The sequence below is a fragment of the Arachis ipaensis genome, chromosome B8 (genome assembly GCF_059453495.1).
Source record: "Arachis ipaensis isolate K30076 ecotype BB chromosome B8, ASM5945349v1, whole genome shotgun sequence".
NCBI lineage: Eukaryota > Viridiplantae > Streptophyta > Magnoliopsida > Fabales > Fabaceae > Arachis > Arachis ipaensis.
The window spans coordinates 133,781,726-133,799,393 of record NC_142443.1 but is presented as its reverse complement, the minus strand read 5'-3'; the positions used below and the strand labels follow the sequence as shown (position 1 = coordinate 133,799,393).

The 17,668-nt window shown below is 27.2% G+C and overlaps 1 protein-coding gene and 1 pseudogene across 5 annotated transcripts; both read left to right on the top strand.

Annotated features, from left to right (window-relative positions):
* Positions 1-5,868: 5,868 nt before the first annotated feature.
* Positions 5,869-9,950, top strand: LOC107614076 (uncharacterized). 4 transcript variants are annotated; one of them, XM_016316303.3, is made up of 9 exons: positions 5,977-6,124; positions 6,244-6,407; positions 6,910-6,992; positions 7,641-7,778; positions 7,896-7,963; positions 8,153-8,367; positions 8,448-8,514; positions 8,619-8,737; positions 9,448-9,950. In XM_016316303.3, exons 6-9 carry the CDS (start codon positions 8,155-8,157, stop codon positions 9,571-9,573), a joined length of 525 nt encoding a protein of 174 aa, XP_016171789.1. In that variant the 5' UTR covers positions 5,977-6,124; positions 6,244-6,407; positions 6,910-6,992; positions 7,641-7,778; positions 7,896-7,963; positions 8,153-8,154; the 3' UTR covers positions 9,574-9,950. The 4 variants fall into 4 exon arrangements, with proteins under 4 accessions (XP_088353058.1, XP_016171789.1, XP_016171790.1 ...); XM_016316304.3 differs by having other exon boundaries at positions 5,984-6,124; positions 7,886-7,963; XM_088496932.1 differs by having other exon boundaries at positions 5,869-6,124; positions 6,910-7,778.
* A 3,501-nt stretch (positions 9,951-13,451) lies between these two features.
* LOC110266087 (uncharacterized) lies at positions 13,452-16,430 on the top strand (annotated as a pseudogene). Its single transcript, XR_015896467.1, has 2 exons — positions 13,452-13,552; positions 14,638-16,430. The product of XR_015896467.1 is annotated as an uncharacterized LOC110266087 (transcript).
* The last annotated feature ends 1,238 nt before the right edge of the window (positions 16,431-17,668 follow it).

The window sequence follows — 17,668 nt, the reverse complement described above, 5'->3', positions numbered from 1 at the left end:
TTATTATTATTATTATTATTATTATTAATTACATAATAATATTATACCATGATTTTTTGTATTTTTTAGATAAAAATAATGATAAATTTATTCATTAGATTCTTATATATGTATTTATATATATATATATAGTCACTCAATAATAATAATAATAATAATAATAATAATAATAATAATAATAATAATAATAATAATAATAATAATAATAATCAATAAAATTATTAGAGATTATTTTATAAGAAATTTAAGGTTAAAACCATTTGATATTTTTGTATTTAATATAATCAAAAGATGTACTATTTTAAAAAATATGTTTGTATTAAAAAAATATGTATTTAATATAAATTCAAATTAAAATATTTTGTTTTAATACATATTTTTTAATATAAATATATATAATTTTTTTTTGCATAGGACATCTTTTGATTATATTAAATACAAAAATATCAAATAATTTTAACTTTGAATTTCTTGTAAAATAATCTCTAATAATTTTTATTATTATTATTATTATTATTATTATTATTATTATTATTATTATTATTATTATTATTATTATTATTATTGAGTGACTATATATATATATAAGAATCTAATGAATAAATTTATCATTATTTTTGTCTAAAAAATACAAAAAATATAGTACAATATTATTGTGTAATTAATAATAATAATTATTTTATTTTATTTTATTTTTGGACGGGGGACTATTATGTCTAATAGAGAGAAAAGTTGGGGATTGATTTGTACATTAGTTTTTCTTGGGGACTAAAATGTCCGTTTTTAAAATCTTTGGGGACTGATTTGGGTAATTACTCTACCGGAAAATGAATTGGGGACTGATTTGTCTGCCGGAGTAAAATCTTAGGGACTGATCCGTGTATTAATTTTTCTTAGGGACTAAAATGTCTGATTCTAAAATCCTCGGGGACTGATTTGGGTAATTACTCAAAAATAAATAAATGATTAAATTCGTCCCTTCTCATTCTCTAAATTAGTCATCGAAATTTCTTTTAATCAAATTAGTCCTTCAAAGATTTTAAGTTTGTCACGTTAGACCTTCCATTATTTCTTTGTTGATAGCGTCAAAATTTACTGATATGATATGATATGATACATTAAGTAACACCACAATTCATACTTGACCGTCTTAATTGGCTGCTAATATAATAAGTTTATGAAATTAGATCAAATCAATTATAAATTGAGGAATTTCAATGTTTTAAAGTCCTCTTCAATTTGAAATTTATTTGATCTAATTTCATAAACTTATTATTTTAGTAAGTAATTAGGACGGTCACATGTGTGCTATGGTGAGTGTGGTGTCATTTAATGTGCTATAGTAGCAAATTTTGACTTCTTAGTAATGAAAGTGACAGAATAATTAATGTGACTAACTTAAAATCTTTAAAAGATAAATTTGATTCAAAAATTTTTTTAAAAACCAACTTAAAAAACGAGTGATCTTTTAAAGACGAATTTAATCATTTATTCAATTAAAAATAATGTAAAAAAAAACAATTAAAAGAAGTAGAAAAAAAAAGTATAAATGGCAATGCGTGCAGTTGATAAAAAATGGCTTGTAAAATTTTTTTATTATAATCATCAATGAATATAAAAGACAAAAAACAAAAACCAAGATATATTCTTATTAAAAAAATATTATGAAAAAAGCTCTATTTATCAAATTCTATAAAAATATTATAAAAATTTAAATATTAGTAAATAAAATAATAATACCTTTAAAAATTATTAATCAAAATACATAAAAAAATAAAAATAAAATCATGAAAAAAATTTAGCAAAATAAAGATTAAGGAAACTAAAAAGTTAAAAATTAAAAAAATTATAGCTGAAACACGAGAGAAAGAGAGAGATTTTGTTTATATGGATAACAATAAAAAAATAATTTAAATTAAATTCATGTATTTCACTTTTTTATTTATTGTTTATTAAATAATTTAATATTTATCTTATTTAAATCAAATAATTATTATAATTAATTGATTGTAATTAATATTGTTCATTTTAATGGTATAACTGAAATGTATTAAAATGTCAATAATAAATTGAAACTAAATATTAAGAATAAAATTAAAACAAAATAATATTTACTATTTTATAAATATTTTTTAAATAAAAATTACATTATATACTTTTAAAACACATTACTTTAATACAATAATATTTGTTATTAAAAATAAAAATTATTGGTAAGTATCACATATACTTGTTAGTAAAATATATAAAAGTACTTTTTAAAACATATCAATTTTATTATATGAAAATAATTTTGATATTTTTAATTATGATTATATTAATTAATTAAGTATTATGTATTTTTTTAAAAATTTACATTTAATAGTTTACCTTTTATAATACATTTAGTAATGTCATTTTTCTCGTATGCGTAAAACTTTTAATTATTAAAAAATGTAAAATATGGTGTAAAAAAAAAGGTAAATGTGACATAAATATTTTATCAAAAAAATTATAGTTTTTGGTTCCTTTCTTTTGAACCAATGTCCAATTTTTTTCAACCGATAAATTCTATTTGATAGAAATTAATGATAATTAAGTCAAAAAAAAAAAACAGTAATCAATAAAAAATAAAATTTTAAGGCAAATATGTTATAAAAATTTGAAATTAAATAAAAGTTTCAAATGATGACCATTAATCATAATCATATATATCTATTTCAAGGTTCATACATTAAAGAATTCAAAATATTAATATTTTGTATTTTTTATTTTTATTTTTTATTTTAGACTATTCACAAACATTAGCTGCACTCTAATAATAATAATTTTTTAGAAAAATAAACATAATTGAACAATTCAAAAAATATATAATAATTTTTAAAATAATAAAAAAATATACAATTATCTAAAATATAATATTTGTGTAACAACTAAAATTTAATTACTAAAATAAAAGTTATATATAATATCATATCATAATCAAATAAGTCTTTAATCAAAGAATTTAATATTTATATAATCTGATAAAATAAATTAAAATTTGAGCTTAATCATAATAAGTGATCAAATTTAAATTTTTATAAATTAAATTTTATTAACTTTTGTGAAAGTAAATTATGTAATAAAAAATTTATAAAAATATTATTGATGCTCAAATAATAGAAATAATATCATATTCATTATATTTATTGAATAATACAAAAGTATAAAGTTAAATATTCATCATATGTATATTAAAGTAGAAAATAATCTATTCATAAATAAAAAATTATTATTAAAAGTTGAAGATAAAACGATAAGTAGGTCTTTTGATTTTTTAATTTGAAGATGAATAAGTCATTGACTAATTAAAAATATAAAAATATCCCTAACGTTTTAAAATGCGGGACATTTAAATCTTTTCGAAAAACCTATTTGTTCTAATATATTTTAGACGAAGGGACTTAGATGTCTTGTATTTTAAGAGATAAGAGATGTTTTTCTATTTTTAATTAGTTAGAAATTTATTTGTATTTGAATTAAAAAGTTAAGGACATATTTATCTTTTTCTCAAAATTTAATATGAAGAGAAAAAATATGATATTAGACATATATAACCAAATAATGAACGATTATGCTACGTATATACTAAACTCAGCTACCAGTAGTATAAAATATATGTTGAAATATAAATATATATTAAAAATAAATTAAATCACATGTATATTTATACATAAATATATTAGTATCTAATTTTAATAACTGATTTTAATATATGAATAACATTTTTGAATAATAAATTTATGCAATTAGACATACATAACGTCATAATGCATTAAAGTAATAATTTACTAATAAATCAAATATATATATATTCTTTGGTGGAAGGCATTATTTTAAAACATATTATTAATATTAATAACAAAAAAAATATTAAAATGATATTAATGATTTAATTAAAATATATTATTAACATAAAATATGAAAGATATAAGTAGTTATAATTACAATTTTTTTTTGGTGACTTAAAAGAAAATAAACAAAAACTAAAAAAAAAAATGCTTAAGAAAGGCAGTCCCGCTGAATACTACTCTCAAACTCCTTCCAAGGCAATGGAAGCTCCACTTGGGGAGAAATAGTCCTCATTGCAGTCTTTGCCATGATGTCTGCTACTGTATTTGCATCTCTCAAGATCAACCGAAGATCAGCACGCCATTTCTAAGATATGATATCTCGAATTTTTAACACCAAAGGATCAATAAACCCAAAGCAATCTTGTAAATTATTGACAATAGTAAAAGCCTCCACACAGTCTGTCTCACATATAATGTCTCTTTGTCCCGAGTCCCATGCTAAAAGAAAGCCTCTCCAAATAGCAAACAACTCTCCTTGCAAAATGCTACGACTCTCAATTGTTCCCAGACAGCCTCGTTGCCACCTTCCCTTCCAATCTCTGCTAACACAAGCAAAACCAACTCGAGCACCACTGTCAGGATAGCTAGCATCACAATTAATCTTAAAGGTACCCACTGAGGGGGAATCCAAGAGCCACTAATGGTTGAGGGGATAGATAGTCGTTGCAATTCAAAAATATTTCGGAGTTCCTTTTCTAAGGACAAAGTCATACCAATCACCTTGTCTGTGGTCCAATGCTCGTGAGGATGAAAGATCTCGTTATTTCTCGAACACCAAATCCACCAAAGACCAGAAAAGAATCTAAAGGGGCGCTGTTTGCTATTATGTAAGAACCAACTCATCAAATCTACTGGTTGATCGGAGATCCCTAAAGCTTGCCAAACAAGTTGGGCTTTTGGACAATCCCGAATACAATGTAAAACCGATTCCTGACCTGAGAAACATCGTGGACAGCTATCCGTGTGCGAAATGCCCATCCTAAAACGAAATGCAGCAGTAGGAAGAGCCTCCCGAAGACATAGCCAGGCCAAAAATTTGTGCTTTTCCGGAACATGTTGACGCCAAAGCCAAAGCTAATTACCCCTATCCTTCCAATTAAACATCTTCTTACTGATCCACAAATAACCACTATGAGTATCATAAACCTTTGAGGCCGCACCAGTCCAACACTAACCGACCTCTGAACTAGCTTAAACATCTGAGTTGTAAGAGTTAATGTTGCTCTGCAGAGACTGATTCAGAGGAGAATAGATATTCTCAAGGTTCCACTGTCCAGATGACCAAAGATCAAAGATCCTGAGATCCGAATTAAAAATGTGAACATAATCCATCTCCTGACACAGTCGCCCCTCGCTTCTCCATTTAGAAAACCAAAAGTTACAATTAATTACATTTAGTGAATTAGGCGAAATAAATGTTACGTCAATTTTGTATCTCAATTAATCTTTTTAACTCATTTAAACTTCATAGATTAAATATATAATTATAAATTATTTAGTATTATTAATTGTTGTTGGTATTATATATTAGTCAAAAATATCGTAGTTGTCTATTGTAGTCACAAATCTATTATTTTAATGTCTAATACATTAATCAAATTAATTAACTGATACATATAATGAGTATAATTAATTTGGTTTAATCATAAAAAAATTAAAAAACACATCTAATATAATAATTAAATAATATCTATATTGTCTGTTTTATTTGTAATTTTATTATATAACTTATAAATTAATCAATTAATTAACTAATATAATAAATTATAACTAATAAATTAATATAAATTATAATAAATGATCTGATACTTAAAGATAACACTACAAAATTTCAACTTGTTTATGGCAATTTGTTTGTGGAGGATTTTTAAAACCTCCATAATATATTTTATTTGTGGCAAAATATAAAATCTCCATTAATTAATGTTAGTTTAAAACTTTAAGCCCAATTGTCCAAACAAATAGCCCATCCCATCCCATCCACTTTCTCTATTCTGATTAAACTCAAACAAAAATTTGTCATGACCAAAAAAAAAAAAAAAAAAAAAACAAAAATTTGTCCAAAAAATTAGAAGAGGAAGAAGAGTGAGAATGAAACCCTAGATCTACACCACCATATTCATCTCTTCACCATTGTCACCATCAACCTCGCCATAGCATCTGAGATCAGAGAGAGAGTAACTGGCGATGCCTGCGTTTGAGTCAGATCGAGCTGCTGCCAAGCGCGCTACTCAATCTTGCCAAAAACGGTAAATCCTCCATTCCTCTTCCTCGATCTCCTAGCGTGTTGCTCCCTTCGTTTCAATTTTTGGCAAATTCGATCGTGCATGTCTCTCGGTGTAAATCCTTCGGTGGTTGTGTCTTGCAGAGAAAATGGTGAACGTCATTGTCAAAGAAGGAGCTATTCTGGCTTTGGTTCAGCACCTCCAAGCTCCTCCCGTGACAGAAGAAGATCTGGTTCAGAAGCTGTTGCCATTTGAGCATGAGGTTGAGAAAGGGAGTGCTTTTGCACTTGGACTTCTTGCCGGCAAGGTAACTTCTACTCCCCCTCCCCTAGTATTAATTATTGTTTAGGAATTATTACATTAGAACTCATTTGTACCGTGAATTTTGCACTCTGAGGTGCATCTGATGTTTGATGTGATTATGTAAAAGTACAAGTTAAGATTATGGTTATGCTTCGATAACTACCAATTACTAGATAATATATTCCTGTAATAGATTACCAGAAGCGTTAGTTTATTTAAATTCTCTTACTCAGTGTTAATTTTAAAATGTTATATTTCTGTTTCTTGGGAATACTAGGAAAATAATAACCCAGATATCTTATTTAACTTAATATTTAAACTCTTGCATGTGTTTTATTCATAGTTGTTTCATTAATTGTTTGAGTCTTTTAGATATGATAATTGAAAGCAGAGTAACAACCCTCTTAACTAATTCTGATTATAGCACTCGAGTGTGATGCAATGCATTATATTCTGAATTTCTTATTTCTATGGATGCATGGTTTGGTGTTAAAATTTTTCTTCAGGTCCTTTCGAGCATGAGGATGCTTATGGTTGAGGACTCCAATAACGCTCAGAATGATTCTTTCTTGTTGGATGATAGCTCCAGGTTAGATTGCTTCCAAATGGAATGAGATTTAATAACATAACATGAACTTTGAGTGAAAACTTGTATAGCAGGCTCATATCTTTCAGTTTTTTGGTCTAAAGTTGAGATGTTAACTAAGCATAACTCCGTTTTCAATTTTATTTTTGGATACGTGAAGCATAACTCCGTTTTACTGAGCATGAAAATTTGAGTTCTTCTAACTATATATTATAATTTCTAGTATCTCATTTCAGGTATACATTAATGACTATGGCCTTGTGAAAAAGTATAGGGATCTTGAAACTCATAGAAACATACCATACATGTTAGTATCATCATTATTTCAAGATATTAAGGTTCATTATTTAAGTGAAAACTTGAGCAAAACAAAGCATGTAGTATTAAGTTTCATTATTTTGGCATCACTTTAGCCAGCTTTAATGCCATTTTCTAGTGGAAGGTGGAAAGTTTAAAACTTAAGTTTTGGTAATATTAGAATATTTTATCTAATACCATCAAATCGGGTTCCACAAGTTCCACTTAACTCTTCTAAAAGAGTGCATTATGTGAATCCAAACCCAGTTACCCAAAATAGGAACTTAAGGAATCTGGGATTTATATTCAGTTTCAATATTTGAGTAAAAAGTCATGTTTGTCTTCCTTGAACAGGGAAAACAAGAATCTTACCGATTTTAAAGTTGGTTGTTAGAGTTGAAATATTTGTCGAGAATGGATAATTTCTGATTTGATGCCTTTCATCATAATATTTTCAAGAGATGTGGTTCTTTAATTCCACACACATATCAGGTATGTGATGTATAGCCACTTAGGTTTAACATAAAAATTATGATTATTTTATTCTGTGCCCCATGAAAGTCAAGGAGATTTTGTCTCACTATCCATCCAACTATAAGCAATCTGCAGTAATCCCTCCGCTTGATCTTGCCTAACAGCAGCATGGGGGCTGGCTCCCTGTTTCTGCAATGAATGCGGTATGTTACCCTCCTGCCTGAAGGATTTTTCTTAGTATATCTGGTTATATAAGCAATTCATAAGATTTCAGATTTTGAGTTACTGAACTATTATTATTATTATTATTATTATTATTATTATTATTATTATTATTATTATTATTATTATTCCTTGGTGTGTAATTGTAATGATTATTGTTGAACATGCAGTGATGACAGCAATGTATGAATATGGGAGTAGTAGTGAACCATCATTCTCAACTGCTACTCAGGATTCTTCTGCTGATGATGATTTCTCAACAGAGTATCTTCAAGATGCTTTGCTTGAATTCGGGGATCGTTCCAAACGTAGGCGCTTGCTGCCAAATGTTGACAATCATCATGATCAACAATATTCCAAGACTAGTAGTAGTGATCTTGAAAAGGTATATTATATTTTCATCTTAATTATCAGTTTCAATAATTATATGATCTCTTCTTATATATTATTCTTCTTGTTCGTCAGAGCTTGTGGAACTTGAACCCCACATACTGCATGAGCCAGAATATAGAAAGTATTTTTGGACTTTCAGGTACTGCATGCTACAATGTTTATTATACTATTGCAAAGATCACAAATAAAAGAGCAATAATAATACTAATATAATTATATACTTTTTTTCTTATTATTAATTAGATGAGGACATAATAAGCACATTTTGGAGTAGAATAATGAGAGAGGAAGCAAAGATTCTTGTAGAAGAAGAGACAACAACAAGTACTAATACCATATTATCAGGGGAAATGGAATTCATGGTGAGTCTTTTTCTTCGACTTGTATCTTAATACGTGGTCCTATTCCTCCTAGTGTTTGCACTGGTTCATGATAATATATTCATTGGAAATAATTGCATAAATACATAACTGGAGTGAATATTGATGTGGTAGCTTTAGATATCCTTGATAACAAATTTTACAACTTTCTGGAATTTACGTTTTAGAGATATTGATTTCTCTTTATTACTATTATTATTTACGATTTTTTTTAATTAAAATGGGACTTAAGCCCATGAGAAGAGAAAACTAAGCTATAATTATTTGGGGTATGGGAATTTCTCTACAATCATTATCAATAATACTCCTAAGGTTCTAGGAAGCATATCAACAAAATGAAAATTAAAATTTGCCGTCATTTTCTCTTTAGCAAGTCAATCTGTATATTTATTTCTTTCTCTATATGTGTGCTAGAATTTTAGATCCCATTTCTTATCAATATAAATCGCAATGTGGTTAGCAATATTGTCAGGGTGTTGTGAGAGTTTCTTTTTAAAATTGTTAAAATAATCGTTCTAGAATCAAATTTTATTATTTTTTTGAGTCTTAAGTCTTAGACAGTCTCAAGACCATATAAAATTTCTATAATTCAACCTTAAAAGTTGTATGCACTTTAAGATTGACCTTATATCCTTTTCCTATCAACTCAGCTTATGATTAACAGTAGGAGTTGGTTTTTGTTCTGTTTACAGTACAAAAGATTGGAGCATGAAGCAGAAGAAAAGGCACAAGCCCTGAAGGAGATTAGAGAGACAGTGAATCACAGGAATCATATAGATGGCAGTGTGAAATTGATTGGTACTTCATTATTTAGCTAGCTTTGGATTCAGCACCCATTCCATGGTTAGTACCACCATTGACAATACATTTGGTTTTTGTAGAGCAATTAGTAATTGACTCTCTAATTGATGTCACTACAATAGAAGGATAACTTAATATTAGTGATATTTAAGCATAGTAAGAAGTGTATTATTTTAGTGATTACTAGTTTATAGCGGTTTACTAGTTTACACCTTTTGAAAGTTTTTTTTCTGTATCTTTCATGAGAATTGTGATTCGTTTACGGGTAGCAGGCTGTAATCTGTTTTTGATTGGATTGGCTTAACTTTGAAGCTTACAATTATGTATTGAATTTAGTTGGATTTTCTTGTTTTGTGGTGATTTTATGAAATTCCTGAACCGAATTGGTGTTTAAGACTTATCTTTGAGTGTGTTTACTATTTTTTATATTAAAAAATAAATTTTTAATTTGAGAGTATGTAAATGAGATGGGATTAATAAATGATTTGAAATTAAAAATAAATAAATAATTACAGGATTTGTGGAGGTTTGAAAATCTCACAAAATAGTTATTTTTTGTTAAATTAAAAAATTAATTTGTGGAGGTTTTAAATTGCCACAAAAGTGATTTAAAATTCCCACAAAAGTCTAATATAAAACCCCCACTAAATAGATTATAAAACCCCCACTAAATAGATTGTGGAGGTTTTTAAAAACCTCCCATAAAAGACCTCGTGGCACCTCAAATTTTGGGGGTTATAGAAACTCCCACAAACTATTTGGTGGGGGTTATAAACCTCCACAAATAAGAAAAAAAATTGCCACAAATAAATAAAAATCTTGTAGTGTAAAAAAATAGATAAATAAATTACCATATATCACTATATATAATAGTAAGAATTATATTATCATCATTGTTGGTAAAAAGTTTGTTTAAATATATAGTAATAATTAATTAATTATATACATGTTGGTAAGAAACCGTAAAAATCCTAATCATATACATGTTTAAATATATAGCAAAAATTATAATATATTTAATATATATAGTTGTTGATGTTTATTATTAATTAATTGAATATAGAAAAGATTAGAAGTAATTATAATAATTTTAATTGTTACCTAGAAAGAATGAATTAAATAACAATAATTGAATTAACTTCTAATTTTAATTAATAGAAATTAAATTTATTGAGTTAAAATAAATAATTAAGAATTGATAATAAAAACAATATTATTCTCTTATTTAAAAGAATAATATGATCCTCTCTTTTCACTGTCATTATAAAAAAATATATACCTATATTATTTAGCTATTATTTTGTTTAACATAATATTCACTTCATATAATTATTATTTATATGCAAATCAGTTTAGGTTGATCAGATTTTTTTTTATCTTTTTAACGTGAAAGGAATTAATGATTATTTATTTATTTTGAGAAATTATTATTCTACATATATTATTGTATTAATGATATAATAAAGGGATGTTGATGGATATATTACTTAATTGATAAATGATAATATTTTTATTGTTATAAATTATTTATTATTATTATCATAGAGAAAATTGACAACAATAAATTTATTACAAAAAAGACTTTACATAAAAATAAACGAGAATAAGAATAGCAAATAATTTAATTAGAAAGTATAAATAATAAAATTTACAATTTATATTGATAAATGATATTTATTATTAATTGATTTAATATAAAAAAGATTAGCTAGCATTATAATAAATTTAATTATTATCTAAAATTAGTGAATTAAATAGCAATATTTGAATTGAAAATCTTAGAAAATATCAAAAATAGAAATAAAAAAATAATTAATAATAAATAGGAGTGTCTTCACGTTAGAGAGAACAAAAAATTATGAAAGCATGACACTTCATTCATATTAGTTTGGAAAAAATTTCAATTTTAATATATTAAAGAGATTAGTATTATTGTTATTATATCATCAAATTATATAGTATCCTATCCCTTTAAAATATGTAACTTGTAGAATCTATTTTTAAGATTCCTTATCTTTATTTATGAACTAGAAAATATATATACATATTACCGAAATTTTTTGAAACTAAATTGAGATTTCTACACATGAAAGAAAGAATGCTATGATCTTTGCCAAGACTTTTGAGTTGAAAAATTAAATATGCTATTACTATTTAAGAAGTGTTAATTTGGAACTGAAAAAGAAGATGAATATTTTGGTAGAATAGAATTTGTCTAACATCTAATTGTTTGTACTTATGAAATGGTACTTTATCCTAACAATTCATACTTCACAATGTTATTGACTCATTGTAAAATAAATAAAAATAAATTAAGAAATTCATAATTTTTGTATTATTAATATTAGGATTGGTAACAATTAAATTTGGTTTCACATAATTAATAAATCAATAAAATTAAGCACATTAGGGACACAATTTTAATATTGAAAAGACTTCACATGTGACTTGAAAAGAGTTACAATAAATTAATATATAAAAGATAAAAATAATAAAATTCATAATAAAAATAAAAAAATTAAATAAATAAACAAAATAAAAAAATAGAAGAGATAGATTACAATAAATTGAATTGAGTGTGAGAGTTTTTATTTTTTAATTTCATATCACAACTATTTCAATAATAATAAATAAAAATACGCTAACTTGATATCCGAGAGAAAACGATGAGAAAAAATTATAACACAGTTATAAAGTAAAAGCTCTAATTAGACCATAATATCATTCTGCAATACAAATTAAATATAATTTCATACTACAATACAAACCATAATACCATTGCGTAACACAAATTGAATGTAATTCCACACTATAATACATCATATAAAAAGATAAATGAGTTGAGCAAGTTCAAACATTAAATTTTTATTATTTATGCATATATGATAACACTATGGTTCTTGAAAGGTCCATGACTAACATATTATATATAGCATCGAGTGACGAGCAGTTAGAGGGTGTGGTGACTTGTGTCCACGACAGTTGCCTTTTTGCAACGGCACCTCAAAGGAAGAAAAAAAATTGGTGTAAAAATTACCTAATAAAAAAGTAATTGGTAAAAAAAATAAGATTCTCTTCTAGTATATATGGTCTTTTATAATGGTAAAATAAAAATAGAAGGAATAAAATTTTGTATTTTTATATTAAGAATATAATTTGATATTTATCCTAATAAAATTAAATAATTAATTAGTTATAATTAATGTATTTAAATAAATAAAATAAAAAATAAAAATATTTTAAGAATTAATCAAATCAATTAGTTGATACAAATAATTAGTATAATTAATTTGATTTGATTTATTAAATTAAAAAATAAATGAAAAAATAGTTGCTTGAATTTAATTAGTTGATATAATTAATATATTATAATTAATTGGATTTAATAAATTAAAAAAATAAATAGAAAAACACTCTCTTAGTTTTAATTGATTGTTATAAATTATAATAAATGATGTGATATTTAAATATCTAATCAAATTAATTAGTTGATATTAATTTACCGTAATAAATTGTATTCAATAAATTAAAAAAATAAATAAAAAATACTCTTAAAAGTATATTACATTAGTTTTATGATTAAGTACAAAAAATTTGATTTTTATATAATAAAATAAATAGAATAGAAATAATAATTCAAGAGACATTTTTTAGTTAAAATTAAAATGAAAAAAAATTAGTAGTATTTTTATGATATAATAATGGCATTGAATGACCAATGCCTTCAAGAAAAAGAAAGAAAAAAAAAAGAAAAAAGAAAAAACGCCATTCACCATCTTTGAGTTAGTGCGTGATTTGCGGTGCATTCATGATATTATTAAGGCTCCAAATTCCCAATCCCAACCTTTTTTTTCTGGTTTTTCTCTTTTTAACCAATCATTTTGTTCCTTTTTGTCTCTCTCTTCATATATTCTCATCTTTCAAAGCAATTTCATTTGATTATTGCTTTGTGCCCACAAATTCACTCTTCCATGAACTTTCTTTAATTTTATCAAGGTACGTTATCTGAACTTGAACCTTTTCTATTTAATTTCGTTATTGCAAATTTACTCTTCCTTTTTGTTTTATTTTATTTACTTTTTTTCTTTTATTCATCTTTCGAATTTTGAATATTGCTTGCTTCTCCTCCTTGTAAATCCCAAAATCCAAAAACAATATGGAATTTGATTAATCATTGCTTCACATGTTCTTGTTTGTATATCAAAGAAAATTCATACATGGTGATGATCAACTAATCATATTATTAAGGTTACCATATTCTCCAATTAATTGTAATTTTGTACAAGTTTATATGCTTAAAACTCCAAATCCAAATCTCAAGTTTGACATTCTTTAATATTAATCATGTCACTAATATTTTAGGTCACGTTGATATTTTTTTCTTCCATGTTCATGCCCAATTTATTTCTTTAATTTATTTTTTTAAAATATCATGGTGGAATGTGTGTGGGGGATATATTTGAAATCATGTTTTACTTTACAACAAAATCAATTTTTTTATGTCAAAATTAACCACTACATTATTTTTGTTCTTCTATTTGTATTTTGATTATAGATAGAATTTATTTAATTATATTACTTATGAATTTTGATTATAAATATATAATTATATTGTTTATAATGTTTAATAGTGAAGTAATTTCATATTTTTATACATGACTGATTGATAGCTAATTTGTAATGTCAATATAATATAATTATTGTTGACTTTATTAACTTTTTTTAGAATTGATGTCCCAAAGCCACAATAATAAAGTTGTTTGAGTCATGAAAAGATGATGAATACATCTGTTAATAAATCTTTATTTTAGTTATCGTTGTTAATTTATTCTGTTAAGTAAGTTGAAATATTGATGTTACAAGATGTATTTCGTGATTATTTAACAGAACAAACTAACGATAGTGTCTAAAATAGAAATGTCTTTTAAATTTTATCGGACAAAAAAAATATAAAAACCAAAATAAAGAAAACAAATATTTTAAAGAAATTTATCTAAACCCTTTTAGTTATTTTTTTTTTGTCAGGAAAGCTTTTTAGTTTTGTGAAATGTTTATTGAGATCATTTATTGGTAATTTGCAGGATCTTCCCTAGGATTCATAATTGAAGCCACCTTGTTACATATTCATATATGGCAACAAAACCTAATGGTGGTGGTGTTGGAAAGGAGAAGAAAACTTCAACATCTTCAAATTCTTCTCAAATCTCAAACACAACAAAAAGAACCCCAATAAAAGCAACAACTACCTCTAAAGAAAAGTCAACAACAACCTCAGATAAAAATGGTCCAAACAGCCTCAAATCCAAAGGTACTCAAATACCAAAACTCACAGTAAAGCCCAATAATGACCCTTCTTCAAATAACAATAATAGCAAGCCCATTAGAAGAAGTTCTTTTGATAAGCCCATTCCACCATCTGAGGCCCAACTCAAGAAACAACCTTCTCCTTCGAGACAACAGCTTGTTTCCCCAGGCCCAAGAGACAGGCCCATATCAGTTAAAAAATCCATTGGGCCTGTTAAGAGTATCACTAATATTACCACTTCTAAGTCCAGGCCCATTACTAGTAGTAATGTTAAGGAAGCAACAAAAACTAGTGTTGGTGGTGGTGCTAAAAGTGGTGCCAAGAAAAGTGTCTCTTCAATTTCTTTAACAAATACTAAGAAGGTTGTTGGCTCAACAAAGGTTGCAAAGAGTAGTTCCTCAACAAAGAAGGATGGTGAAGATATTTTTTTAGAGAAGTTGGATAAAGTTGGAAATAATGAGGAAGAAGTTAAGGAAGCTATAAATGAAGAAAAAGAAGAGGTGATAAATATATTGGATAATTATCAAGAAAATAATATTGATAATTTGTCTGATATTGAATTTTATGATGATCAAAACGACCATGATCTTGTTCATGATCATGACAATTATCATGATCAGAAGGTCGAAGAATATGACGATCAAGTTCAAACTCAAGACGAGGATAATAAAGAAAAAAATTATTTCAACATCATCAGAAGAAGAAGAACAAGAAAAAGAAGAAGAAAAACAAGAATATGAAAAACAAGAGAAAATAGAAGAAGAAGAAAAAGAACACGAAGAAGTAGAGGAAGAAGAAGAGGAGGAGGAGAAAGAAAAAGAGAAAATAGTAGAGGAAGAAGAAGAGGAGGAGGAGAAAGAAAAAGAGAAAATAGAAGAAAAAGAACACGAAGAAGAAGAAGAGAAAGAAGAAGAGAAAATAGAAGATAAAGAACATGAAGAAAAAGAAGATAAAGAAGAGAATGAAGACGATAAGAAAAATGAAGATGATGATAATGAGAAAGTCATCGCAACCGCAAATCAAGAAGAAAGTAACAACAACTACTTAGAACTTAATCATTCAACAGCAGAAGAAGCAAAAGTTGATGAGATTAAAGAAGAAGCAGAAGAAGCAAAAGTTGATGAGATCAAAGAAGAAGAAAAGCAAAATGCTGAAGAGCCAGTAATAAAAGTGGAAGATAACAAGGTGAAGGAACTAGAAAGCAATAATAATGAAAATCAAGCAACACAACAAGAAGAAGAACATCATCAACTCAAAGAAGAGAACAAAGAGAAGGAAAAGGTGGAAGTATCACCCTCGCCATTGCCATCGTCATCACCATCACTATCACCATCACCGTCGTCATCATCATCACAAGGTGTAATGATGCATGGGAAAAAGGAGGCTCAAGTATCAAATGGGGTGATTGAAGAGACAGCAAGCAAGCTTTTGGAAGCAAGAAAGAACAGAGTGAGAGCATTGGCCGGTGCTTTTCAGAGTGTTATTGACTATCAATCCAAATGATGAATTCAATCAAATCCACTTTTAATTTGTGTGTTTTGACATCTTTTAATTTATATACCATACTGAGGTGGGTGATTTACAAAAAAATGGTGTAATATTGTTATTTATTGAAACATGATACTCTGAATTTGCTAATTGGTGTATTGTATTTTTTAAAAGTTAAAAAATAATTAAAAGGATAATTCATAGTCAACAAACTCACTTTTCGAAAATTGAAAAATAAAAAAGGATCATTCATTGTCAACAAATTCACTTTTTAAAATTTTAAATTAAATATTTATAATTTGGTAAGGGTGAATTCTATTTATTCTCATATTTTCTAAAATCACCGTCAAACTTTAATTTTTTGGGATTTTATCTCCCAAACAAATTGATAGAATGTAAACCCAAAAATAATAAAAGTAAAAATATGTAGATAATACTAAAATATTTTCTTTGCTTTTGAAACCTTTTAAATGTACATGCATAGAGCTTTTATCTTGAAATAGTTGGTCTAGTATTGGCTTGATGTCTTCTTCCTAACATTTGTTGAATCTTTTTTTCTTACCTAGTTTCTTTTCATAATCATGTGCATGGTTCTGAAAATCGAACCGGACCGGTCGGTTCAACCGGAATAACCGGGAACCGGTCAGTTAGTCGGTCCGAATAAACCTAAAAATTATATGGCAAAAAATCGATAAAAAATTGGTCGAATTGGCAGTTAACCGGTGAACTAGTAGAACCGTCTAGTTTTTAGAGGATTTTCGGTTCGGAAATGCATCCTCTAAACGTCGCCGTTTTGTATAAAAATTTAAAAAAAAAAGAAAAAAAAAAAGAAAAAGGACAAGTGCTGAAGTGAACCCTAAATTCCAATTGTCAATTGAAGCCACAGCCACTCATCTCTCCTCTCTTCTCTGAGAAATGAGAAGCTGAGAACCATTGCAGCCACCAGCCCACCACCACCAGTCGAGCAGCCCATCGCCACCGCGTCCAGCAACCTCTGCGTCCAGCAGCCTCCGCGTCCCGCAGCCACAGCAGCGACGGGTTTGACCACCGCAGCCTCCACCGCGTCCCGCAGCCGCCGTTCGTGTGCGTCGTCCATTAGTGGTCGGTCGCTCCTCCTTCTCCTTCGTCGCAGGTATCCCTCTTCTCTGCCGTGCCCGCCGCAATTTCTCCAGCCCCTCTGCTCTGCTGTGGTCCCCCTCCCTCTGCTCTGCCTTGCTCGCCGCAATTTCTTCAGCCCCCTCTGCTCTGCCGTGGTCGCCTCCCTCTGCTCTTCCGTGCTCGCTGAAGATTCTGGTAGGTGAGTCCTCTCCTCTTTGCTG